General features: G+C 40.6%; 1 protein-coding gene across 1 annotated transcript; it reads right to left on the bottom strand.

Moving 5' to 3' along the window:
• Positions 1–1,823: 1,823 nt before the first annotated feature.
• LIPF (lipase F, gastric type) lies at positions 1,824–16,341 on the bottom strand (the record flags this gene model as incomplete). Its single annotated transcript, XM_080822942.1, has 9 exons — positions 1,824–2,057; positions 4,937–5,008; positions 5,661–5,732; positions 8,004–8,150; positions 9,415–9,551; positions 13,769–13,878; positions 14,951–15,149; positions 15,950–16,067; positions 16,237–16,341. 9 exons carry the CDS (start codon positions 16,339–16,341, stop codon positions 1,824–1,826), a joined length of 1,194 nt encoding a protein of 397 aa, XP_080679068.1.
• Positions 16,342–26,073: the final 9,732 nt, after the last annotated feature.

Raw genomic sequence — 26,073 nt, 5'->3', positions numbered from 1 at the left:
TTTGGAATTCTGAACCCTGACTGGATGTTTAATGATATCAAGAATATTTTGGATGTGATAATGGTTTTGTTAGGTTAAAAAAAGGGACCTGATCTTCTAGAAATACAACCTGAAATACTCATGGGTGAAATAGGGTGAAAAAATAAATTTGCTTCAAGTCAATATGGGAGCAAGGTTGTAGCTAGAGAAAAGAGTCCTTGAAGATCAGCTGAGAGGCTGACAGCTCGGACTTAGGAATGAGGAACACGAGCAGAGCTTCTATTGGAACAAATATATTTACTTGTGGCTTTTTAAAAATTTTTTTATGTTTTAATTTTTTATTAACATATGATGTATTATTAGTCCCAGGGGTACAGGTCTGTGAATCACCAGGTTTACACACTTCACAGCACTCACCATAGCGCATACCCTCCCCAATGTCCATAACCCCACCCCCCTCTCCCGACCCCTCACCCCCCGGGAGCCCTCAGTTTGTTTTGTGAGATGAAGAGTCTCTTATGGTTTGTCTCCCTCCCGATCCAACAACTAAAACCAAAGTTGCTCGTGTTTTCTAAATGCAGACTAGAAGAAAGGTAGTTAGCTACAAAAGTGCAGAAGAGACTATACGAATAGAATGATCATTGTTTTCTTGAGAAGGATGACTTCTCAACCTTCTCTGCCACCATGAATATCGGCCGCTACTCCCTGAGATTCTCATGTCAGTTTCTTAAAGCCCGCCGTCAAAGTTCATTGAAATAGACTTTCAAGTGATCTTCTTTAAGCAATTTCTTGCTGCCACTTTCAAAATAAAGGCGGGTAAAACAAACAAGTAGGCTTCGGGCTTTCTAGCAAAGGTTGAGGGATGTGGCGGTGTAATAAAAATTGTCAACAGATTTTTGTGAATACTCACTATGCTTCACCATGAGATGTGGGTACAAGAGAGTCTTGATCTCATTTGTATTTTATAGCATGATACGTGTGACCCCAAAAGCTTAATTTATAAAATATGAGGTCACACTACTACAGGTTGATAGAATTTCTCAGGGGAGACTGTGCTTACTGGAGATTCTAGAAATCTGGAGGAGCCATTCTGGGGTTGAGTGCACCAAGTGGTGGCAGTTGTGTCTTCTGACTGAAATTTACCAGTGGCAGAGTTTCTGGATGCTATGGGTGCCAGAGCGGTGGCAGTGACATAAAAAATTTTTTGGCTCGTTGTCCCATGTTCTGTGGTCAAGGTCCAGGGATGGGGCTAGAACAGGAGGAGGGATGGAGGACACACTTTGTACCCCAACTTCCAGAACCATGGCTCCCTATTGCTTGTTGCCCTCTTCCTTCTAGGAAGTGAAAGTGAGCAGACCTTCATTCAGCTGATAGCTTAATTTGCCTTTTCATGGGATTAAATATGCAAAACAGCAAGGAATATTAGCAGCGAACAGAGGGATAAAATGAGCTTCAGCAAGTAGAAAGCAGTGTACTCCATCTCAAGCATACACCGGAGGGTTCAGTTCAATCCCTCAACAGCCTTTTGGCAACACTCATAACTCATGTCTCACAATCTATGTTGAGTTTAGAAGATCAGTGGAATGGGAGGACTGGAAGAGAAATTTCACCTCCCCAGGAATGTGTCCTTCCAAGTGTTTCCAGACCCATCTTCAGTGAAAAACAAAAAATATAAAACTTATTTGACACCCAAAATGACAACTGGAAAGATTGTTGATGCTGATTTATTTCTGAAGTGAAAATTACAGAAAGAATCACTGTATCCCAAACACGATGGAAAACCATGTGCGAGAGAAGAACTTATTTTGGAACAATAAATGTGTAAGTCTTTAAATGGGGAACTACTAGTTATTTTCTCCCATCATAGAAACGATTTCATTGTAAAGGACTTGAGGGGCATCCATGGCCCAGATAAAATCCAAGTGATTGTAAGGAGGGATCTTTCTGTGATAAATGAGGTTGGGGAGTTTGGAAAGTAGAAGGTCAACGTCTCGAGGGTCGGCCAGCAAGTCATTGCCTCCGTTCCACACTGCAATTGGCACATGCATGTCCGTCAAGTTGTAGTAGGGAGGTGTGGGCTAAAACACAAGGGAGAAAGAACCCCAGTGTTTATAAGTAACTGCACTTTAAACCCCAATACTTATTTCTTGGCTAGAGGATATTGCATTGGCTGATGATTTTTTCTGTTGAGGTGTATTGACACATAACATTGTATTAATTTCAGGTGTACAATATAATGCTTTAATAGATGCATATATTGTGAAATAATCACCCCCATTAAGTCTAGTTATTGTCCATCACCACACATGCTTGCAGTTTTTTTTTCTTATGATGAGAACTTTCAAGATCTACTTGAAAGTTTCTCTCTCTCTCTCTCTCTCTCTCTCTCTCTCTATTTTTTAAAGATTTTATTTATTTATTTGAAGAGAGAATGAGAGAGAGCATGAGGGGGGAGGATCAAAAGGAAAAACAGACTCCCTGCAGAGCAGGGAGCCTGATGCAGGACTCCATCCCGGGACTCCAGGATCAGGACCTGAGCCGAAAGCAGTTGCCCAACCAACTGAGCCACCCAGGTGTCCCTTAAGGTCTACATTCTTGGAAACTTCCAAATATACAACACAGCATTGTTCATTGTAGTCACCATGTTGTACAAGACATCCTCAAGACTTTATTGTATAAACTGGAAGTTTGTGCCTCTTCACCCATTTCACTCACCCCCTACCCCATGCCTCTGGCAGCCGCCCATCTGTTCTCTGCATCTGTGAACTCAGCTGTTGGTTTTGTTTTCAGATTCCACATATAAGTGAGATCATACAGAATGTGACTTTCTCTGTCTGACTTATTTCACTTAGTATAATGCCTTCAAGTTTGATCCATGTTGTTGCACATGGCATGCTCGGTTTTAGAAGTAGATTCTTAGCAGTGGTTGCTCAGAGAAAGTCACCTTTATTCGCAGAGCAAAGTAGATGCAATATGTTTTAGGTCAGTGCTTCTCAAACTTGAAAGGGCCTGTGAAACACCTGGGGATCTTGGTAAGATGAAGATTCTGATTCGGTACATCTAGGGGAAGAGCCAGGATTCTGCATTCCCAGATGAATGCTGATGCTGTTGGTCCTGGACCATGCATTGAATAACGAGTCTTTAGATAACATTTCTTACAAATTAAAAATTTAGATTTCTATCCCAAATCAAGAAAGTGGATTTGATTGGATCCTAACTATAATAGACTGTTTCTACCTAGACACTCTAAAATATGATCTCGAAATGTCTTGAGTCATTTATTTTGGTTTTGTACTGACTTACCAGTATGGTCAGTTAGTAGGTCAGTCAGTTCATTGAAGGGGTTGTTTTGTTGAATACTTGCCTGATTTTACTAAATATTGGATAAAATTCTGAGAAAAGCTATCATCAGGCCCATTTGCTATTTCTAGAAAATCACCATTTACACATAGATTTTAAAGAGGCTTATAAAGCAGGATAAGGGAGTAAGTAAATCATCGCCAATTTTACCACTATCCACAGAGAATTTTTTTGGTTTTTTAGATCCTACTCTGCAGAATACTAATCTAATAAACTGAATTTTTCCATATCTCACCTTATATAATAGTCAACTTGTCATAGGAAAATATTTCATCATATATAATTTTCCATAATATTTTAATACTTTATTTTAGTGGAGAGAAGGGTAAAATGTGGAGAATATTCATAATAATAATAAACCTACTTTCTTTTATTCATGCTCTGTTGTTCAAAGAGTTTTCTAGATGCTAGCTTCTGGCTCTTAAATTAGTGTCAGTGCTCAGTTAGTTGAAGACCATCTGTGTTGTTTTATGGCTTGGCGGAGGGAGGGTGGGCTTGGGATTTGTTATTTCAGGTCCCCTAAGATGGATGCCACTGATTACTCATAGTAGAGCCCAGTAGAAAGATGGATGCAAAGAATGACTGTGTTTTGGGGGTTTGAGGAGGCAATGGTTGGAGAAAAAGTGTTTTCAATGGTGTTTGACCTGATGGTGCCTCTTTAAAGACATAAAAAATTGTTGCAAAAGGGGAACATCTTCTCTACATATGAGATATTGTCATGAAGAGATAGAAATCCCTTCTAAACATCGAGTCATGGAAGCAGATGAAAATCAGTAGGGCTGTTTGGCCAGTACGTGGGTGGAAACTCCAGGGTGGGAGAAGAAGGAAGGGGAGAAGTTTACAAAAACTGCGGAGTAGCTCTCCCATTCAAATGTAGCCAGTGATGGTCTGCAGGTGCACCCTAAGCTGAGGGCTTGCAGATGTATTCTCATTACATATTTGGGTGGGGCAATGAAGAAATTCCTGTCTGAATGCCTATGGGGCCCCAGATGGGATGGACCCAAAACCTGGCTTCTTCGTACAGCAGCAAGGGCAAGGGGTGGCCAATATGTCTACCTCTCCAATAAGGCCCCTGTCTGCCAAGGAGTATCTCTAGCCTTGATCTGTGAGCACGCCATCCTCACATCTTATCTCTGGTGGCATCACTTCTCTGGCTGTTGACCAAGGAAGGGCTACTGTTTAAGAAGACCAGAGATTCCAGCTTTATCTCCTAAACAGTTTGAATTGTTGGCTTGTTGTATCTGTGAACTACACTTCCGGAAGGAGAGGACCGTGTGCTGGGCAGCTGGGATCCAGGGCAGGGTTGTGTAAGGAGGTGCGGGGTGATGTGTTCTAGGAGGTTCTCCCAGGTGGAGGTGCGGTACCCTGAACGCAGCCACTGGAGCTGAGTGCACAGAGAGAGTTTGGAGACAGGGTGATGTCTGGCATGATGAATGGATTCTGAGGAAATTATCATCTACTTTCTAATTTCCTTGAGGATGAGTCTGGACACGAAAATTCCTTTGGAAAATACATGCTCCATGATCATGATTTCACCTTTAAAGTTTTATATCTTTGTCTTTCAAAATGTGAACAATTCCAACTTTAAGAAGCTTACCTGATGAAAGTGCAGCATGTTCAGAGCTGGGCTTCCCCAGTCAAAAGCTTGAAACTCTCCGGACTTTACAGCCTAATGTAGAGAAATGAATAACACAAGGAAATAAAAACTCTCCCTGCTATGTGAAAAACAAAATTCAAACCCTTCCAGGTAGTTTACTTTCAATTAAGACAATTTTTGAAAAACATTTTTCTCCTTCCCAAAAGTAAGACTATTGTTCATCCAGGACCAGATATTTATGCAAGTTTCAGTGTGGCTTTGCTTGAAATAATTTTTTTCTCACATGCCAAGTCATAAAAAAATCATTCACTTCTTTGCTACCCAAAGTGATTGTTTTCATAGGATTTTATTTTTATTTTTTTTAGAGAGAGAGAATGCACCCATGCAAGAGGGGTGGGAGGGGCAGAGGGAGAGGAAGAGAGAGAGAATCTTAAGCAGGTTCCACGTTCAGCGCAGAGCCTGATGCAGGGCTTGAGCTCATTGACCCCAAGAGCATGATCTGAGCCAAAATCAAGAGTCAGAAGCTTAACCAACTCAGCCACCCAGGAGCCCCTCATAGGATTTCATTCACATGGACTGAATAGTTATTTTCAGCTGGTAGCCACATGCCAGGAAAATTCCCTGCTAGGAGCATTTGACAGAGTATTTCAAGATTGCGCTTTAGGGAAAGGGCCAGGGGTTCAGGCGCACAAAAGAAGTTTTAAGAGCATTTGAGAAATGATACCTGAGACCAGTGGAGGACATCCTGAACTGAAGTTCCCGCTGGATTATGTGATAGATACACATCCAAGCGACTCTAGAAAGCAAAGGCACACACATATGTGTATTTGGTTTCCTAAAATAGCTGAGATTTAAATTTTTCTGATCCAGGTCAAGTGCCTAAAGGCAGTGTTTACCAAAGGAGCCAAGCAACATAGTTGTATGCTGCTGGAGAGTTAGCAAAGTGTAACTGCATGAGACAGTTGTCTGATTTGTCACACTCAATGAGGAGAGCTCATCATCCCTTTGATCAAAATGGAAATTGGGGCTCAGAGAAGTTTGGAGAAATGTCCAATGTCATGCAGCTCATCTCAGGGTGGAGCCAGAGACTTTAATCTAGATCTCTAGCTTCTCAGCTTTCACTTTTCTGTATCCAGTGTTGGAGTCTAGTAGATGTAATGTCCACATACAAGCTTCTTGCTCTATGGACCTATGTATGCACATATAGTGAGACATGTGTATGTGTACATCATATATGATAGTTATATCTATCTATCTATCTTATAGTCAGAATACACGTACAGGATATTTACGATTCTTGTGCTATCCTGCTATCCTATCACTGCTCTAATTCAGCATGACCAGACCCCAGACAACAAACTGAAATCGTGTCTCAGCTTACACAGACTGCATAGTGTCTTAGTGCCACTGTATAGAGGACCATGGCTAGGGTCAAACAAATTAGCCATCATCATAGAAGAATGAAATACCTTTGCACATAATGTTCATGCAGAAGGATGAAATCTCTAATTCCTTGTGCTCCTCATCTCTATTTTACTATGATTTTTCTCAGAAGGCTCTCACAGATGGAATGCAGTAATCTGTTCCGCCTTTTCTTAGTGTGACAAGGGTAGACAGCTCCGTCATACTCCACATACAAAATGGCAGCCATTCCCAGAGCCAAGGAGAGGGACTTGCTTGCAAGACAGAGGAATGATTCTTCTACTTACCATCCAAAACAGAAACTGAGGAAGGTTCCCTTTGTTCATATATATTCTAAAATATCCACAGATTCTGACCAACACTGAGAAAGAGGACTGGGTGTCCTTGATTTCCATGAGGGCAGGAAAGTATCTGTGATTTCACCAATATGTCCCCAGTAGCTACAACACTTAGTAGTGCCCCAATTAATACTGTTTAGTTAGTAGATACCTGGAGGTAGAATTATACCTTCTTATCAATGAACTTGGTAAACCAACATTTCGGAGTGAGGATAATTGTCAAAATATAATAGTATTAGTAGCAAAACATATGCAATTCCTATGAGCCATATGCTTTGAACTATGTTCCCTAAGCTTTACACATATTAGTTCATTTAATCTCCACACTAATACATTTGGTGGACAAGGAAACCAAGACAGATGAATGTAACTCAGCTCCAAAGAAAGGATTGGAATTTAGGCTCTTAACTGGAATCCATATTCTTAACTCCTTTTGATACTGCACTTTTTCATATATGTTTTAAAACCCAAACCCAATTCAAAACAATTGAAATAGCTAGATAAAGAGTATGGACAAAAGCTAACCTAAATAGTTGCTCTGAAATAAATTTTATAAAATTTATGGGAATGACTATCAGCATTAAGAACATTTAGTCAATGCTTAGACATTGGCAGAGAAGCCTGCCAAAATATACGGTTCAGTGCCTCCCCTCACAGAATTTTTAAGTGTTATACCAATTATTTAGGGGGTCAGAAGTGAGTAGAGCTCACTATCTACTATTTTTTCTACATGCTGTTTACTTTAGGGAGCACTTGGGTGACAGCAAGGAGCTGGAGGGAACGAAATTGGGAGCAATGATGTGACCTCCCTTGGGCTTATCTACAAAGCATGGACACAATTCTGAAGCTACTCCTAGTTTTTTTGTTTGTTTGTTTTTTGAGTAGACTCCATACCCAGCGTGGAGCCCCACATGGAGCTTGAACTCATGACCCTCAGATCAAGACCTGAGCTGAGATCAAGAGTTGGATGCTTAGGGGCACCTGGGTGGCTCAGTGGGTTAAAGCCTCTGCCTTTGGCTCAGGTCACTATCCCAGGGTCCTGGGATCGAACCCCACATCAGCCTCTCTGCTCAGCAGGGAGCCTGCTTCCTCCTCTCTCTGCCTGCCTCTCTGCCCACTTGTGATCTCTGTCTGTCAAATAAATAAAATCTTAAAAAAAAAAAAAAAGAGTTCGATGCTTAAACAACTGAGCCACCCAGGCCCCTACTCCTCCTAGTTTTTCAAAGTACCATGTCTAAGTCATGGTAGAACAAGTCCTCAAAATGTTGCTCAAAATATTCAGAATCAAAATGTCAACGCATACAAACCATGTTCAAGTTATTAGTGTCAAATCCACAAATGATGAATAAGGCATTGCTGCAGAGGAGATCCACAGTCTCCCGGGAGCACACCTCAGTAGCAAGAAACTGATCAAAAAAGTGGTGTGGGTAGAATATTTTGTCACCAAATACAAGCTGAAAAATAAAAGCATTGGGAGGGTTTTGTAAACATGAAGCAGCGAAGAAGACTCATTAATTTGTCTAGTTTACTAGTACAGGTGTAAATTGGCTGGTGAGATTTTCATATTTCTTTATGTTATTTCAGGAATTTCAAACTCTTTTTCTCATTTAATTCCCACTATAAAGTTGGGGAATGGACAGGGCAGATGACCAACATTGAATATTTATTGTTCCAATGAGAAACATAGTGGCTGCCGAGGAGATGTGTAAGACACGAAGAGTTACAGTCTAGTTGGGCTAATAAGTGTCATGAAATAAAAATCATAAAACAACGTGGCAGGATGTCATAAGTGATGCAACAAAACATCAAAAGATCAGAAGCCGAAATGGTGACCCCACTGTATTTTCAGGAAAACCTTTGGAAAGACAATGAGGCTCGGGAGCTTGATTATTTGCCTCAAATCTTCTTGAGGAAAATAGACATGGATTATCCCCATATTATATGGGAGGAAACAGGAGGCTAAGAAATAGTTGAGATCTTGTGCTTACCTAGAACTGACTATAAGTTCACAGATTCTATAAAGCTACCATCTTGACCCAAGCCTCAAACCCCTGACTTAAGGTCTAACTCTTTTTTATTATTATTTTTCAACCAACTATCTACGTTGCCTATCAGAAAACCTGAGCCCAAGTAGGAAAGAAACACCTGCAGCAGCGCAGCCGGTAATGATACTCAAGGTCATCGCAAAATTTTCATGTTTTGAGCAAAGCTTTACATATGTAGTTTGACTGTAAATAGAGTCTCTTGGGCTTTCAACACACAAGTTAGTTCAGAGTGAAAAGAAATGAATAGTACAAAACCATGGAAGGAAATGCATCATTACTTTTTACAGCCTGCAGTAGAACTGTTCTCCTGAAGGAGTGGTGTCGGTGTCTGTGTGCGTTGGTTTAGGTAGGTGGGAGAAGTAGGTGATTAAGTGTTGGGAAAATACTGATCATTAATTCCCTCCAGTGTGTGCCTACTATACAAGACACTTAATATTTCCTGTTTATTGCAACCCACACTACTGCCCTCTGCGACCCCTTTTAAAGGTTTGGAAAGTCAAGGGGTTGTCATGGGGATTCAACCATTGCTAGGCAGGAACTAAAACATGCATCCGCCCATTTCCATCCTTGGCCAGAAGTATGGTTGTCCGCGCGGTGTTTCCCTTCTCTTTCCATCCCTCTGAGACCCACGGACAACTCGACATCTTAGATTCAGTTAAAGAGAATCACATACCTTGAAGATGGTTGAAGGAAGAAGCATGAGTTTGTTCAGAAGGGTTTTGGTGTATTTCACGGTGGCAACTGGAGCTAAAGCATAGAAGGTTTTGATTCTTTTAGCCAGCTTGGGGTTGGTAGAAAAGGCGATGAAACCTGAAACAGAAAGACAAGGAACCAGTAAAGTGGATGTGTGTGTGTGTGTGTGTGTGTGTGTGTGTGTGTGTGTGTGTTTTACAAGTGGGACATTATTTGGATTTACTCAGAGTGCTGTTTACTAAGAGAGAGGAACTGACAACCTCTGCTTGTTCAGAGCAACCCAATTTTAGTATATTTGTTTTATTTTCGTAGATTCCCTCTAGGAACCTGAGGCTAGAACTTGTAAAAAGTTAAATTCTTTCATCTGACTTTAGAAAACAGGCCAATTTTAAGATTCATGTGGGGTGAGGAAGAATTACTTATACTGCAAACAGATTTTGATGAGTTCAGATTCATGTCATCACAGTGAGATAATTAATTAGCACTTCATATGAGGAGGGTATGCAAGTGGGAAAGATTGAAAAAGTTTTAAATCTGACCAAACAAGATTTGAATCCCGGCCCTGGGGTTTATTGGATTTGTTACCTTGGACAGGTCACCTAAGCACTAAGAGCCTCATTTTCCTCATCTGAAATATGGGACTAAAAATGAGTGCTTCAATAAGCACAAAAACCTTCAATAGGGTTTTTTAAGGAACCAAGTGAGGTGAATTATAGAAGGTATTTACCAGGACCCTAAGCACATTGTAAATGCTGGACAAGAGACCAGCCACAATAATTCAAACATCTACACTCCATAAATATACTCAGCTCTTCTCTGTAATTAATTGCTGTTTTGAATGGTAGCATATAAGTAGACTGGGATGTGATCAAAGAGTCATTAAGCTAAAATCTATACAATCAAACTACATAGGATAATCTCTCCCCATGGTTAGTAATAGCATATTGATTAGACAAAAGAGGTCTGAACGACAACAAAAAAGACTTTCAAATGTGAACACCTACCTCACCTACCTCCGCCTAATTCTACTTAAGGAAGAATGGTATTCGCTAAGGGATTCTTTACCTGATTGCCTAATTCTGCGGATTACAGCCATTCTATCACCCAGAGAAAGCAAGAATCACACAGGAGGAGATTGTGTGGGTGTCTATAGGTTCCAGCACTGTTAGGACAGGTGACTTCTCAGAATACACTTCCTTGCTTAGAATAGACAACCCTATTTGTGACACAATCCTAAAAGGGACACTTATCTGACTTTCCAGTACACAGAAGATTAGAAGATGGAAATGCAAAGCAGAAATACCTTCCGGAAATCTATGTGTGTGGCGACAGTGGTGACATGTTATCCATTAGTGGCAAAGAAGAATGGAATGTTCAAAATTCAAATGACTCTGAAGAGTGGTAGTTTGGAGTCATTTAGTGTTAGTTTTATTCATCTCCATAAATCCTAGGAAATAGTTGCATTGCATCTTGGAAATAATTTTTTAACCCTAGATCATTGAGGAAAGGTTAAACTCTGTTCAGTGTGTGCTATTAAAAAAAAAAACAAACAGCAGTGTGTCACATAAGTTAAGGCAGAATTCCCTCCAAAATGATGGAAATTTTGTATGGTTTTAGAAATCAAAGGAGTCAATTTTAGTAATCGAGAACATCTCCCCTTTTTTAACAAAGGATTTTGAGGGGCACCTGGGTGGCTCAGTCGGTTGAGCACCTGACTCTTGGTTTTGGCTCAGGTCATGATCTCAGGGTCATGAGATCGAGCCCCTGTGGGACTCTTCTGCCCCTGTCCCTGCGTACGCATGTGCATGTTTTCTCTCTTTAAAATAAATAAATCTTTTTTTAAAAAAGGGATTTTGACTCAATTGTTGACCATGTGGGATACATGCTGTGCTGTACCTGCCCAGGTTCCTCCTCATGTCTGAGGCATTTATTCAACCCCAGAGGCAGAGAATTTGTGACTCCTGTCTGATTTTGCTTTTGCTCAGGAGAATCCATGGTTCTCAAAGAATTCCAAAGGATCCCTTCCCCGGTCAGTCTTCATTGAATGGCGGGTCAACCAGTGGCCAAAAAGGCCCAGCCACCCAGTTCCACGCAGAGACTCTCAAGAGCCTTCTCATGCAGAATTGACCGAGAGCTTTTTGGAACTGTGTCACGTCCCCGCTGCTCCCTCTGCCTAGTCTTGCCTTCTGCCCTTTACCCTAGCAGTATTTATTTATAAAACAACCTGAATACTAGTCCTCATCTCCTTGGGAACATGACCTATGACATAATGACAAAGGACACTGGGAAGCTCTTCCTCACTGATGTTTTTCTCTAAAATTTTATACGTGAGGTGGCTCAGTTGGTTAAGTGTCTGCCTTCTCCTCAGGTCATGATCCCAAGGTCCTGGGATTGAGTCCGGCATTGGGCTCCTTGCTCAGCAAGGATTCTGCTTCTCCTTCTCTCTCTCAAATAAATAAACTCTTTAAAATTCTACAGGTGAGACCCACACGCCCACCACCAACTTCACCCACTTCCCTGCATCGATGTTTATATATGGACCTACTGATTGCTTAGCTTCCCAGCAGGGAATCAAGTCATCAGCTGAGAGCAGAGACTAGCATAAGATACGTCATGATTCCTCCTCTGTGACCCCTCCTTCCCCTTCTGCTTCCACCTTTCCCTTCCCCTTAAAGCTTTCTCTCATGCTCTCTGGAGCTCACCCGATTATGCTTTATCTCAACCACTCCTCTGAGGTTGCTGTTCGGAAGGTCCCTCCACCTGTCCGGCTGCCAAATCCAATGATCCCTTCTTAGACTTCAGTTCCCATGACTCATCAGTAGCCTCTTTCACAGCTGACCACCTTCTCCTTCTTGAAACACTTTCTGCCCTTGACTTCCAGAACATGAGGTACTCCTGGCTCCCTCATAGCACTGTCATCGTGACGTCCCAGCTCCTTCGTCTGATTCCTCCTCATCTTCTAGACTAAGAGCAGCCGGGGCTTTGTCCTTGGGCTCTTCCCCTTTCCCATCTGAACTCACTCTACTGGTTATTACACCCTGTTTCTCATACATTTTGTACATTCAGATCTCCATCAGGTGTCCGGCACCCAACAGCGAGAAAACAGAGCCCCTGTCCCCTGGACCGTATCAGTTGTTCTCACAGCCATCCCCCTCGTGGATTGGGCATCTCCATCACTCCAGGTGCTCAGATCACACATCTCGCATCATTCTTGACCCCTTTCTTTCCCTTATGCCCCATATCCAATGTGGAGGCAAGTCCTATAGGTTCTTCTTCCAGAACACATCTAGAACCTAACTGTACACCACAGCTACCCACCCGCATCCAAGTCACGATCATGACTCTCATGGGTCACTCTAAGAATCCCTTAACCAGTTCCTCTACCCCTACCCTTGTTCCTCATCAGCAGCTGGGGGGATTCTGTTAATGGGACTGTGTAAATTCTAATCCTGTTGAGGGCCTTGAGGTCAGATCCTGGTACTCCCATCTTCAAAACTCTGGTTTCCCTTTACTTAGAGTAAAACCTGAAATCCCTATAACACCCCAAAAGCTCTGAACAGTCTGCCCTCCTTAGACCATGCCCGCATCTCGTCCCTTGCTTTGTGTCTGATTCAGCTACACAATGAATCACCTCATCGCCATTCCTTGAAAAGTCTGCAACCTCAGGCTCTTTGCACTTGCTTTTCCCTCTTTCCAGAACATCAGTCTTTCAGGCATACACATGACTCACACCCCAGTCCCCCCATCTCCTTCACGCCTTTACTCAGAGAGTGCTAGGGGTATCCTCTATCTGAACTCGCCATGTCTCCTCTGATGCTCCCTTATAGCCTTTCCTGATTTATTTGCTTCCCATAACATTGCCATTATTTAACCTACTCTGTATTTTACTTTATAACCCTTGTTACTTTCTCTGCCTCCCTGCTAGATTATCTGTAGCACAAGGACGGAAATTTTCATCTCCTTTATTTATTGCTATATTCTTAGGACACATTGCAGATGTTCCACTCATGTGGTTGAGTGGATGGAATGTTCAGTCCAGAGGCCATGAGGTGCAGTGTCTAAGATTACGGGCTTGGGAGTAGGATGGCCTGAGCTGGGATCTGAGCTACCCTATTTGCCCTACCTGTGTTACCTTGCACAAGTTATTTGCCCTCCTGTCTTATTTCCCCATATATACAACAGATTTGATAATTGTCCCTATATCATTGGATTGTCGTAGCCATTCCTTTATATGATGAATGGAAAGCAGTTAGCACAATGACCAACATGCCTGCATAACCACTGGAAAGAGGTCTGTACAAACAAAAGTCCCTGCTTCAGCTGCTTTTACCTACCAATGGTGGTGCCCTGGGAGTGGCCAACATAGTGCAGCTTATCCTGTCCAGTTTTCTTTAAAATGAAGTCAATTGTGGCTGGAAGGTCGTATTTAGCCATCTCATCAAAGCTGCAAGAAAAACGAAGACAAAATAAAACTGAATACATTCCCTTGCTATAATTTCTAAAAGTCAAGCCTATTTATAGCTAAGCCTCTCTCTGGGAAAATAGAAAACTGGCTTCTCTAAGCGTTGCTGCTTATAGACCAGGAGGGAGTGTCAGGTGCTTTTGAGGGGCTGGCTTCTTATCAAGAGCTGACGTCATTTCTGAAACGGAGCATTACAGCTGCAGCTTAATCCAAACAAGAGAGCCTCTATCGGTGGGGAGTCTTGCTATCCCTAAAAATGAATGTCAGATTTAGTCATCATTTGTACACAGATTGTACACAATCTGGGGTAGATTGAGATGAGTCATAGTGCCCTTTCTTTTACTCCCCAGAGATCAGCCAGAATGGTCTTTGGAAAATGGAAGTGGGATTCTGCCACCGCCTTTTTGGAAACTGCTCAGTGACGTCTCATTGTGCGCAGGGTGAGCTCTGAAGGCCTCAGCGTGGCCCGCGGAGCCCGCCTGACCTGTCTCTCTTTCTCCCCCCCCAGAGACACGAGCTTCCTTGCGGGCCCTAGAACACTCAGAGCACTTTTCTATGCTTTAGCAGCATCACCGAAATCTCTTCTGTTTCCCCCTCCATTAGCACTTTCTGGGAATGGGGCATGAGAGGGCCAGAGAAAGGAAACCTTTGAAAAGCTTGCCATGGTGTCCGTATTAACTCCCTCCCAGCCTCCTCACTATTGATGGTGACTTGGGTTCTTGAAACCCCAACTGAGCTTGGATATCCTCCCAAATCTCGACAGATCTTCCTTTTGGAATCTGCTAAGGCACCAGATTTCCTTGCTTCGGTCATTTCTCTCATTCCATTTGGAAAAGGGAATCTGCTCATCCCACGTACTGATATCATGGAGGAAAAGCTACCCTTGGACTCAAAATCCAAGAAGGGATTAGAATAAAAAGGACTTGCTTCTTCCCTCCTGAGAGTGTAATGTATTACAATGGGTCTGGATTGGAACAGGCAAACATGAATACCCACGCTTTCTAAGCTCGATTTTATTTTTCATTGTCCCTCTTTCCTTGTCCCTTTTCTTTACCTGAAAGCCCAGAATTCCACGGAGTCTGGCGAGAAGTATAGGTTTCTCCTGGCCCAGGTGTTCCCCCTGCTGTTCCCCAGCCACACGTCATAGCCCGCATCTGCCAGAATGAAGGCCAGGCTGTTGTTGGGCAGGTTGGAGATCCAGTTTGTGGCTGACGTGAGCAAACCGTGTTGCAGAAACGCGACAGGTCTCCGGCCTGAGGGAGAAAATCATATCCAAGCTTTATATCCTCATTCCTCATTCTCAGATAAACACAGAGATAGGATATAGGCTTTCGGACGACTAGAATGAAATACTTTTGCTTGACTGAGTTGAATATTTGAATATATCTTCTTAATTATGGTGGTGGTTTCTCAAGTGACACAATGTATCAGATTGTGCATTTGAAACATGCGCAGTTTAACCTGGGAAGGCTATTGAAAAACTTGTATTCTAAGGAAATTCAGTGTGATGTTAATTTAAGTGGCCTGTGAGTGGAAAAGTGATAGGTGATCTCGCTTAATTTTATTCTCCTTGTACTTCACAATTTTCCTGCAATGAGAACAAGATAAAATTTTTGTTCAAGTGAGGATATGAGCCTCAGATCGCATCCCTTTCCTCCCCATGGTAACACACATCCTGGCTAACTTGTCCTGATCCTCCAGGACTCAGCTAAGTCATTATTTCTAGAGCAAGTTTTCCTTGATCTCCACTAGCTGAGTTAGGCACCTGTGCCAGGACTTCGGGTTTAATGTCCTCTGTAGAGTTCTAGCACTGCGCTTATCACGTATCATTATAACTATCTGTTCATGATTCCATTGACTTCATGGTGATCTCTCTGAAGACTGGAGGTAAAGTTTCATCATGGTTGCATTTCTAGAATGAGCAAGACTCATTAAGTCCTTAGGGAGAAATGAAAGGAAGAAGGGAGGAAGGAAAGAAACAAGGATGGAATGAAGGGAAGAAAAGAGAGTGGGAAGGAGGAGGGGAGAAAAAGGAAGGGAGGGAGGATTATACCTATATTCTCTGAATTTTTCTTCCCATAAGGAATTCTGTTGATCCCAAGGATATAACCATCTTCAGTTATGACATCATACTCTTCACTTGGGTAACCCCAGTAGGTGATCATCTGACTCTGATGAGGAAAAGCAAAGCTTTTAGTTAGTTGAGTTTTTAAATGCATCTAGTAAGTAGATAAGTTATTCTTGACTGGTCATGTAAAAGCTTCAGCTTGCCATGATTCTAAGTCATGGTAGTAGATCTTGGTTCTATGGGTTCCCCGCCCCACAACTCTGGTAACTTACAATATTCATGGTCACTTCAGGGCTTATAGGATGTAATTTTCCAAAGTAAGCATGTGTGGTTCCAAGTGCGGATATCAAACTTGCCACTGTTAATAGCAACCACATTTTGCTCTTTTCTGAAACAGAAGAAACCATGGTAATGGTTAGCCCATGACATTTTCATAATACTAGTATTCTGTGCTAGTTTTACCTTTATGCAAGGTTTGATTATATTCTGTTTTGGGCAATAAACTGGGACATGGGATCATCGGTGTAGGTATTTTAATGCTTCACGTGTTTTCACTCTCTTTGATGCCTTTTAAGAAGATTTCCTACTTGGTTTTCAAGTCATATTGAGCTCAACTTAATTGATCAAAATGTCTTCTAATTGTCTGGCATTATATTTTGTTCTTATTATGCCTTACGTTTAAGGCTTTTGTCAACTCTTTTTGAGAGCCCCAAGTCATGTGTGTGTGTTGGGGTTGGGTGGCATTGTGTCAACATTTGATTCTTCTAGATTTGACCTCAATACAACATGTATTCAAACCCATCATGATTTTTTTTTCATTCTACCTTTTTTAAAATTAATTAATTAATTTTTTAAATTTCTTTTCAGCGTAACAGTATTCATTGTTTTTGCACCACACCCAATACTCCATGCAATACGTGCCCTCCATAATACCCACCACCTGGCTCCCCCAACCTTCCACCTCCCGCCCCTTCAAAACCCTCAGGTTGTTTTTCAGAGTCCATAGTCTCTCATGGTTCACCTCCCCTTCCAATTTCCCTCAACTCCCTTCTCCTCTCCATCTCCCCATGTCCTCCATGTTATTTGTTATGCTCCGCAAATAAGTGAAACCATATGATAATTGACTCTCTCTGCTTGACTTATTTCACTCAGCATAATCTCGTCCAGTCTCGTCCATGTTGCTACAAAAGTTGGGTATTCATCCTTTCTGATGGAGGCATAATACTCCATAGTGTATATGGACCACATCTTCCTTATCCATTCGTTGGTTGGAGGGCATCTTGGTTCTTTCCACAGTTTGGCGACCGTGGCCATTGCTGCTATAAACATGGGGGTACAGATGGCCCTTCTTTTCACTCCATCTGTATCTTTGGGGTAAATACCCAGTAGTGCAATTGCAGGGTCATAGGGAAGCTCTGTTTTTAATTTCTTGAGAAATCTCCACACTGTTCTCCAATGTTTTTAATATTGTTTATGATAGCTACTCCATAAATGCTTATTAATCTAAGGTAATTATATGGACTTAATGGCCACCACCACTTGCTCAAAATATCTAACAACAAAGTATCTAACAACAAAGAGGAAAACCCGTATCATGATATTAAAAAATTTTTAGTGATTTTCTAATTCAACCCCCTCATATTCTACAGGTAAGAAACAACAACCTACTTCTCAGAGAAGTTAAAGATAATTTCAAGTGGACCACATTACTGGTATTGTATACGTGATCAGTCTTTCACATAATGTCCTCTCAAATTTGGTAGCTTTTATAGGCTATTTTATAAAGTCAAAAAACAGGGGCTCCTGGGTCGTACAGTTGGTTAAGCGTCTGACTCTTGGTTTGGGCTCAGGTCCTGATCTCAGGGTGGTGAGATTGAGCCCCATGTCAGGCTCTAAGGGCAGCAGGGAGTCTGCTGGACATTCTCTCTCCCTCTAACTCTGCCCCTCCTGCCTTTTGTCTCTCTCTTACTCTTTCTAAAATAAATAACTCTTTTTACAAAAGTAAAAAAAATATTAACTTCCATAAAATATCTGTAGCTTTTATGACAAAGGATTACTTTCTTTAATATCTATTAGCTTTTATTAATCAGTAAGAAAAAAGACCAACAAATCAATAAATACTAGTTGAGCACATGAAAAAGCTTTCCTAGAGAGAAAAGTGGCCTAAACCTTACAACTTAAAAACATTTGCAAATATTCTGTTACATTTATAATCAATGAAATGTAAATTAAAACTATAATGTTATAATAACTATCAAATCAAGTTTGATAATTCATAGTGATGGCAAAATTGGGTGGAACAGAGACCTAAGTGTTTGTGGGAGTGTAAGTTTTTGCTAGGTCTTTCAAGAGGAACATGGCAATATTTATGAAAATTTAAAATGCATAACTCTTCTATTCCACATTTAGATTTTAATCTCAGCTATAACCATAAATGTGTCTAAAACCATCTATATGTATGAGGATGTTCACTACAGCATTGTTTATAACAGAAAAGATTGGGAATGACTTAAGTAAGTGCCTATCGGTAGAGATCATAGTCTTATAAATTATCATGCAAACCATACAACAGAATGTGAGGCTTCTTGTTTAAAAAAAGTGAGATTCAAATCAAAACTGTAATGAAATACCTCATACCTGTTAGCATGGCCATTATCAAAAAGGCAAGAAATGACAAGTGTTGACCTGGGTGTGGAGAAAAGGGAGCCCTCGAGCACTGTTGGTGGGAATATAAGTTGGTGCACAAACAGTATGGAGGTTCTTCAAAAGAATTATAAATAGAACTATCGTATAACTCAACAATTCCACTTCTGAGTATTTATCCAAAGGGCAAAAAGAACCACCACTGACTCACAAAAAATTGGTATCCCCATGTTCACTGCAGAATTATTTATGGTAGTTAAGACATGGAAGCACTTTAAGTGTCCACTGATGGAAAAATGGATAAAGAAAATGTGACACACACACACACACACACACACACACACACACACACACACACCCAGGAATACTATTCAGCCTTTAAAAAGAAGGAAATCTTGCCCTTTGTGACAACATGGGTGGACCTCAAGGGCATCGTGTTACATGAAATAAGTCGGACAGAGAAAGACGAATACTATATGATCTCATTTAGGTGTGGTATCTAAAACAAACAAACAAACAAAAAACCCCAAACAAAACCCAAACAACTGAACTCATGGATACAGAGAACACAGGGGTGTTTACCAGAGGCAGGGAGGTAGAGGGGGAATGAAATGAGAGAGGTGGATTAAAAAGTACAAACTCCCAGCTATAAAATAAATAAGTCAGGGGGATAAAACATACAGCATGGGGACTATAGCTGATAACAATAATGTATTGTATTTTTTAAAGTTGCTAAGAGAGTAGATCTTAAAGGTTTTCATCACAAGAACAAATAATTCTGTAACTTTGTGTGGTGACGGATGTTAACTAGAGTTAGTGTGGTGATCATTTTGCAATACATAGAAATATCGACTCATTAATGGTGTACATTGAAACTGATATAATGTTATATAGCAATTGTATTTAAATTGCAAAATAAAAAGAAGAAATACTATAACACTCTCCAAAGAGAAAAAAGTGAGACAGTATGTATGTATTTATATGAAAATTTATCTGAGATGGTTGTAAAAAAAAAAGGCACAGAATACAGCTCATTTGGTTTATGTAATATAGTCTGTTTAGTACCATTTATAAAATTAAAAAGGTCTCACTTGAAAAGTAAAACTAGGACACCAAAATTGTTGGGAATCTTGGTTATAAAGCCATACTGCCCAGTGACAAAATCTGCTGGTTATAAAAGGAATAATTTTTTTTTTTTTACCCTGAGTTACTGGGGTTGCCCAATTTAAAATTTATCAGTCTTGCTTGTCAACATGTGGTAGTTGGGACAGCTAGTCAGCATTTTCTCTAGGAAAATAAGGAATCCCCCTTACACTCAAACTTATTAGAACTAAACTGATGTTCTTTACCATTTTTGCATTTTTATAGAAATTGCAATTTACAAACCTTTTCCAAAGGAGCACTTTCATAGCCCTTTACTTTTCTGATCTTATGATGGCAATTATCACTTATTTCTCAGCATAGACAAACGATTTGACATTAGACCCAGAACACCTAAAGTCCCTTCTATGTTGTAACCACCAACTACAGGTCTGAGAATCTTCAGATATTAAGCTGGTGAAAAAACCTCAAGGGAGAAGTGATATTTGTCCCCAAATATTTGAAGAGATGCCATGTGAAGGACAGTTTCAAATCAATTCATTTTAGTGTGTCAGAAATAAGTCATTCAATAAATATTCATTAAGGAACTACTAAGTGCCAGGGCACCTGGGAGACTCAGTGGGTTAAGCATCTGCCTTCAGCTCAGGTCATGATCTCAGAATCCTGGGGTCAAGACCCGGCATTGGGCTCTGTTGCTCGGTGGGGAGTCTGCATCTCCCTTTCCCTCTGCCCCTCCCACCCACTCATGTTCTCTCTCACAAGTAAAGAAATAAATAATCTAAAAAAAAAAAAAAAGAAACTATTGAGTACTAGGAGCAGTATTCGGAGGTCACACATGGAAAGATTTTCATTCTGTATAGAGAAGAGCTTTGTAAGATTCGGCTCATTGGACTCAAGTGGGATTCTTTGGAAAGTGGTGATTTCTCAGTTGCTGATGTTTCAACAAAGGCAGTATAACCATTTGTCATCATACACGTAGAACGCTTAGTACAGTTTGCAGCTTACAGGAGAGCCAGACTGAAGGTCTCCAGACCTCAACCTGACCCTCTGGTCTAAGTTTGACCACTTCTTTACTGTAGGGTTAGATATAGTAGTGTCTCTTACAAATGTCTTTACATGTCTTTACAAAGATATTTTAGAAAGAGACAAGCTCATACATAAAGAACAACCAACGGTGTTTTAACATTCAAACCAGAAAGATCTGATCAAATATGTCTAGGAGCCATAATTTTCACCTTCTATTGCCTCATTAAGTAAATTGGCATTGTAAAGTGAGAACACTTCACCTATGGTTTAAGTTATAGGATGTCCCAACAACCCAGTCATAAACATGAGCTCAGAGACGTTCAGGGGCAGGTTAAGTGTGCTCAAAATGCCCATGGACCAGCTCTAGAATGGTACCAGTAACCAACACTTACAGAGGGCTCACTGTGTCCTGGGCAGGGTGTCCCACACATTGAGTTACCTTCTCTGAGATGGTTCCCTTTTTGAGAAAATACAGCCAGTAATGGTGCATGTCCCAAAGTTATTATCAAAACCCATGAAGATAATGAAAGTTCTTAACAACATGGCAGACATATCATAAACTCTGAATAAATACAGTTACTATTACAGTCATCCCATTTGATTCTCATGATAACCCTATGCAGTAGATAGCGTTTCAGTCCCCATTTTATGGATAAGTGAGGCGAGGCTAAAAAAAGGGCTTTGCCTACAGGTAGGTTGAAAGAAATTGACCCCATGTTTGAGACTAGGTAGTCTGTCTCCAACGATTATGTTCTCCACTATAACGTCTCTTTAGGATGGCCTAAGGCCAACATCTATAAGGAGCTGCTTGGGACATCGACCAGGGGTTTATATAATTTGGTCTAAAGTTACTTGGAGAGGTGTATAATTTGAAGAAATGAATTAGTAGCCTCTGAATTTTAGCAATGGTATTAATAAAGGTTGATTCAGTAGCACTTGGATAAAATTAAATTATTCAATATAGTATATTAATACAGCTAACTCATATGATGCTAGAGGACTGATTTTTGCTTCTCAAAAGGAAGAATAAGAGAGATAGATGTTCACATTAGGCACTCGCTATAAAAATGCTGAAGTAATAAGCAAATCTGTCATCTAGTAATTAATAAGTTCACATATAAATAAAAAATCCAAGAAAAAATAAGTAGGATCTTAAAAGAATGAGCCTTAACTTAAATAGACACATTTATATAGATGAATATGCAACAAATATGAAAGCTCTTAAAAAATTCAAGGGTTGCATTATAGGAAAAAATGAGTTCAATAATTCAAATACGAATTTTGCCCAGCAGAAGTTATACTCACGATCTCCTCAGAAACAAGCTTGTATTTCTCTTGATGTTTAGTATCTTGGTGAACGTTGCTTTTCCTTCTTATATACCAAACTTCCGATAATGGCCAGAATTACTCAGCCACTGATTACATTCCATAAATCTTAATATCTGGACATCATCTAATTATCAGAGGACAAACCTAAAAATCAAATACTGCATTGATTTTCACATAGTATCGAGATCACGCCTTTAATTTCTAACAACCACAAATATTGGCCAAAGGAGTCATGCCCAAAAGGGATTTCGGAAACATTAAAAATGATTCTTGATAGCTTAAACATATAGAAAATGTTGAACCAAAGGCATAAGACAAATGATTATGTAGTGTAGCTCAGATAAAGGGACCTAATTTAATAAAAGGCCTCCTCTTGTTCTTTAAAAATACTGCACATAAAGTCTCCTGACTGGATACTTACATAACCTCCTGCAAATGAATGTAATCAGCAAGGATTAGTGTTTTATTATGGTCTTTGATCAGGGTCTCTAACTCAGCAGATAATGATCTAGCTCATATAGAAAACCCCAGCAGCTGCCCTTCAAAAACATGTGGGTGGTGTCATTTTCTTCATATAAAATCATTAGTTGGAGTTTGAACAATGTCATTGTGTTAATAAATGACTTGTGCAATTAAAAACTTAATATTTAAAAACACAGTTCATCCTTTATAACCACCATGAGCACCTATAGCTTATAGTGAGAGAAAAAAAGAATCCTGTTTTGACGTCTTAAGATAGTTTGCAAATTTATTTTTAGGAATCACCATTTTTTCAGTAGCACTTATGTTACCTGCAGAAGTTGTGAAGAAATAATTATTGCCAGAAGGAACACAATGGCGGGCTATGACAGCAACTTTTCACCAAGTACCATTATACAACTGACCAGATGTGTTTGATTTGAACAAACTAGGAAAAAGTTAGGGCATAGCCAGTACCACAAGTATTTGCATATACTTATGTTTCTAATATCTCAGCTTCACTCAACTCTCGTTGATTGTCATTGACAATAGGAGATTTTTGAAAAGAGAGTCACACAATCTCATAGGGTCAATGTGGAACGGGAAGGTGTTGCTCGCTATCCTAACGCAATCTGAATTTTCCTCCCCAGCAGGCACGAAAGAGCTTGACCATGTTTTTCAGGTCATCATTTGTACACACGCATAAAGAGAATGCAAGATGTGTTCCCTTGGCCTTTTATTTTAGCTGAAAAGGGTTTGGAGTCAGAGTGTGGCATATCTAAACACTAGGGGTCTTTTAAAGAGATCCATGATTCTTGCCATAACAATGCAGCCAATCGGCCAATTGTTTCCTTATAAGAACCTTAAATTCTGATTCGTTAGGGGTAATTGTGGTAGTCATAGAAACTAGGAAAGGGGAGTTAGGGTCCAGTGTGCAGCATATGCTAAGGGCCATGAGGAAACATATTGCCTTCTGTACTATATCAGCCCCCTTAACCTCCTTCACCCTGCCCACTGTCCTTTTCCCCTTGCAACTGTCCTTCATGTATATACAGGTCTCAGCTCAGTCTGTATTTCCCTGACAGTGCTTATCGTTTCTCCATATTGGGCTTTCTTCTTTTATATGCACTGCAATGGAACCCTATGGTCATCCCTATCATAGAACTTACTGATCAATGGGCTTTGTCAGATCTCTTCCCTGGCACACAACACACACATGTAAACTCCATAACTGTAAGGGCTCCACCTTGTTCAATCAATAGTCTATCCCCAGTGCCTACCCCTTGTCTGGAACAAAGTACATGATCCGTAGGCATCTGATGAAAAAAATCATTAAGGAAAGAAAAAGAATTGTCAAGTCATCTATACACACGCATAAGCATACCAAATACGCTTTGTAATATTAAACGACCTGGTGGATATTTTAAAAATCTGATTAATTTAATGTAAATCAAATGAAAAGGATATCAAAATATACATGAGAAAAATATATGTATTAAATTATTACTATCTCTTATTTTTATGCTCATAAGAGATTTTACTAATGATAAACAGAAAGCCATTTATAAGCTGCTGAAAGAAAAGTCATAATTGAGGAGTTGTATGAATTGTTCCATGGAAACCACCTTGACCACACAGTCTTTGGGTTAGATATTATCAGAATCCACCGATGCAATTAATGTTTGTGTCTTTAATTAGGACACATGAAAACATGACTCTGGTGTGGAAAGTGTCTTTGAGTAAGACTGTACTGTTGAGAGAAGAGGTCAAGGGCAGGAGGAAAGGTTGTACCTATATAACCTTGTGTTAGGTGATTCAAGGCAAAACACTTACTCACCAGGCCTTAGTTTGTGTAATGAACTCTATAACAGTAACAACACCTACCCAACTACCCTGGTGGGCTTCTCACAGAAATATCCTGATTTTCTTTTGTTGCTTCATACCTTTTCTTCAAGATTTGGGGTTCACTCCAAATGTCACCTCCATGGTCACATCTGAATCCCCCTGTCGAGTTAGTGGTTCCGTCTCCTCATTGTTCTAGGTCCTTATTGGTTCCTGCGCACTGGCACTTCCCATATTTTAAATCTAAGCTGTTTTCCTGTCCAGATGGTGCCTGCTAAGAGACATAACAGATAGATAGTTGAATGAACCCATGAACAGAGATCAAAGGAAATAAAACGAAAGCAAATGGTTTGGGAAAAAAGAGCTGGAGAAGCAAATAGAAGATAGTGTTTTCAGTAGTGTCTATAAGATCCCTAAGGTGACACCAGCCTGCAGGTGCTGTCCCATATATAGTGGAGGAATTTCTCATGCTTATTTCTGGACAGAGGGAAGAAGAGAACAGATCTAAATGGATGGCTTTAGGGTCAAACCCACTAAGTCCAAATTCTTGTCCAGTCACCTGTTGTCTCTGATGTCTCTGATGTGGATTTACATCAGTTTGTAAAGTCAGGATGACAGTGCCTACCTCTCAGACGGCTTTCATAAAAAATAAGTAAGTTCTACACTCTCCATTGCATCAGGCATGGCATAAATTCTTAGTAAATGATCCTTTAAATTTTTTATAATGAGCAATTGACCAATTGCTGAAGGCCTCACTCCCCAGTTTTTCTTTTGAGTGCTTATTATATGCTTGAAACTCTCAGAAGCCAGAAAAAAGATCCTACAAAGGGCAAGCCAGGTTCGTGCTCTCTAGAAGCTTTTGTTTGGAGGCACAGGAAGATGTTAAAGAAATAGATACAAGTCTTGGTGGATTGTACAAAGGGCTTGAGGAAGTCAAGGGCTCTTTGAAAGAGAAGAGCCACACTATTTAGGAAGGACAGGTTGGGAAAGTTTCTCCGAGGACAGAGCCGGGGCCAGGTGACAAGAAGGAACCAGCCTTATGAAGAGTCCGTGACAAAGGGCAAGGGTAAGAGCAAGTTCAAAGACCATGAAGTGCAAAAGGACTTGTCACGTTGGAAGGACATCGAAGAGGCTGGTGTGGCAGGGATCTGATGGGCAAGCGTGAGAGACAGGAGCCACTCATGGGGCTCATTTCATCTGTGATAAGCATTTCTGACTTCATTTAAAGAGTTGAAAGGCTTTGAGCAGGGGAAGGCCTTAACTTGTTATATATGCATTAACAGTCAACCCAGAAGCTGTGTTTAAAAAAGAATGGGGCTGGGGGAGGAGGTAAGAACAAGAACAGGAACACCAGTTGGAAACTTCTGCGATGTTCCACTGAGAGATAATACGGTTTTTGATCAGTGGTAGTAGAGAAGGTAAGAAGAACTGATTCAAGGTACACTCGGTTCTTACAGAATTTGCTAACCCATTCGACTCAGCAGGGATCGGGATGGAGTAAGAGAGGAAACAAGGGTGATCAAAGGTTCTTGCACTGATGGTCTGGGGGGGAGATGGTGATGGCTGCATAGACGAGAAGCGTAAGGAAGGAACGGATGAGGGGTGAAGGTAGGAAGCCACGCATTCATTTTTTTATATATTTGACACATTACTGATAATTATAAGTAGGCAGTTTTCATATGAGACTGGAGTTCAAGAAATACTGTATT

Source organism: Martes martes (genome assembly GCF_963455335.1).
Source record: "Martes martes genome assembly, chromosome: 14".
Taxonomy (NCBI): Eukaryota; Metazoa; Chordata; class Mammalia; order Carnivora; family Mustelidae; genus Martes; species Martes martes.
The sequence above is the reverse complement of the archived record's forward strand: the minus strand, read 5'-3'. Positions and strand labels throughout refer to the sequence as shown.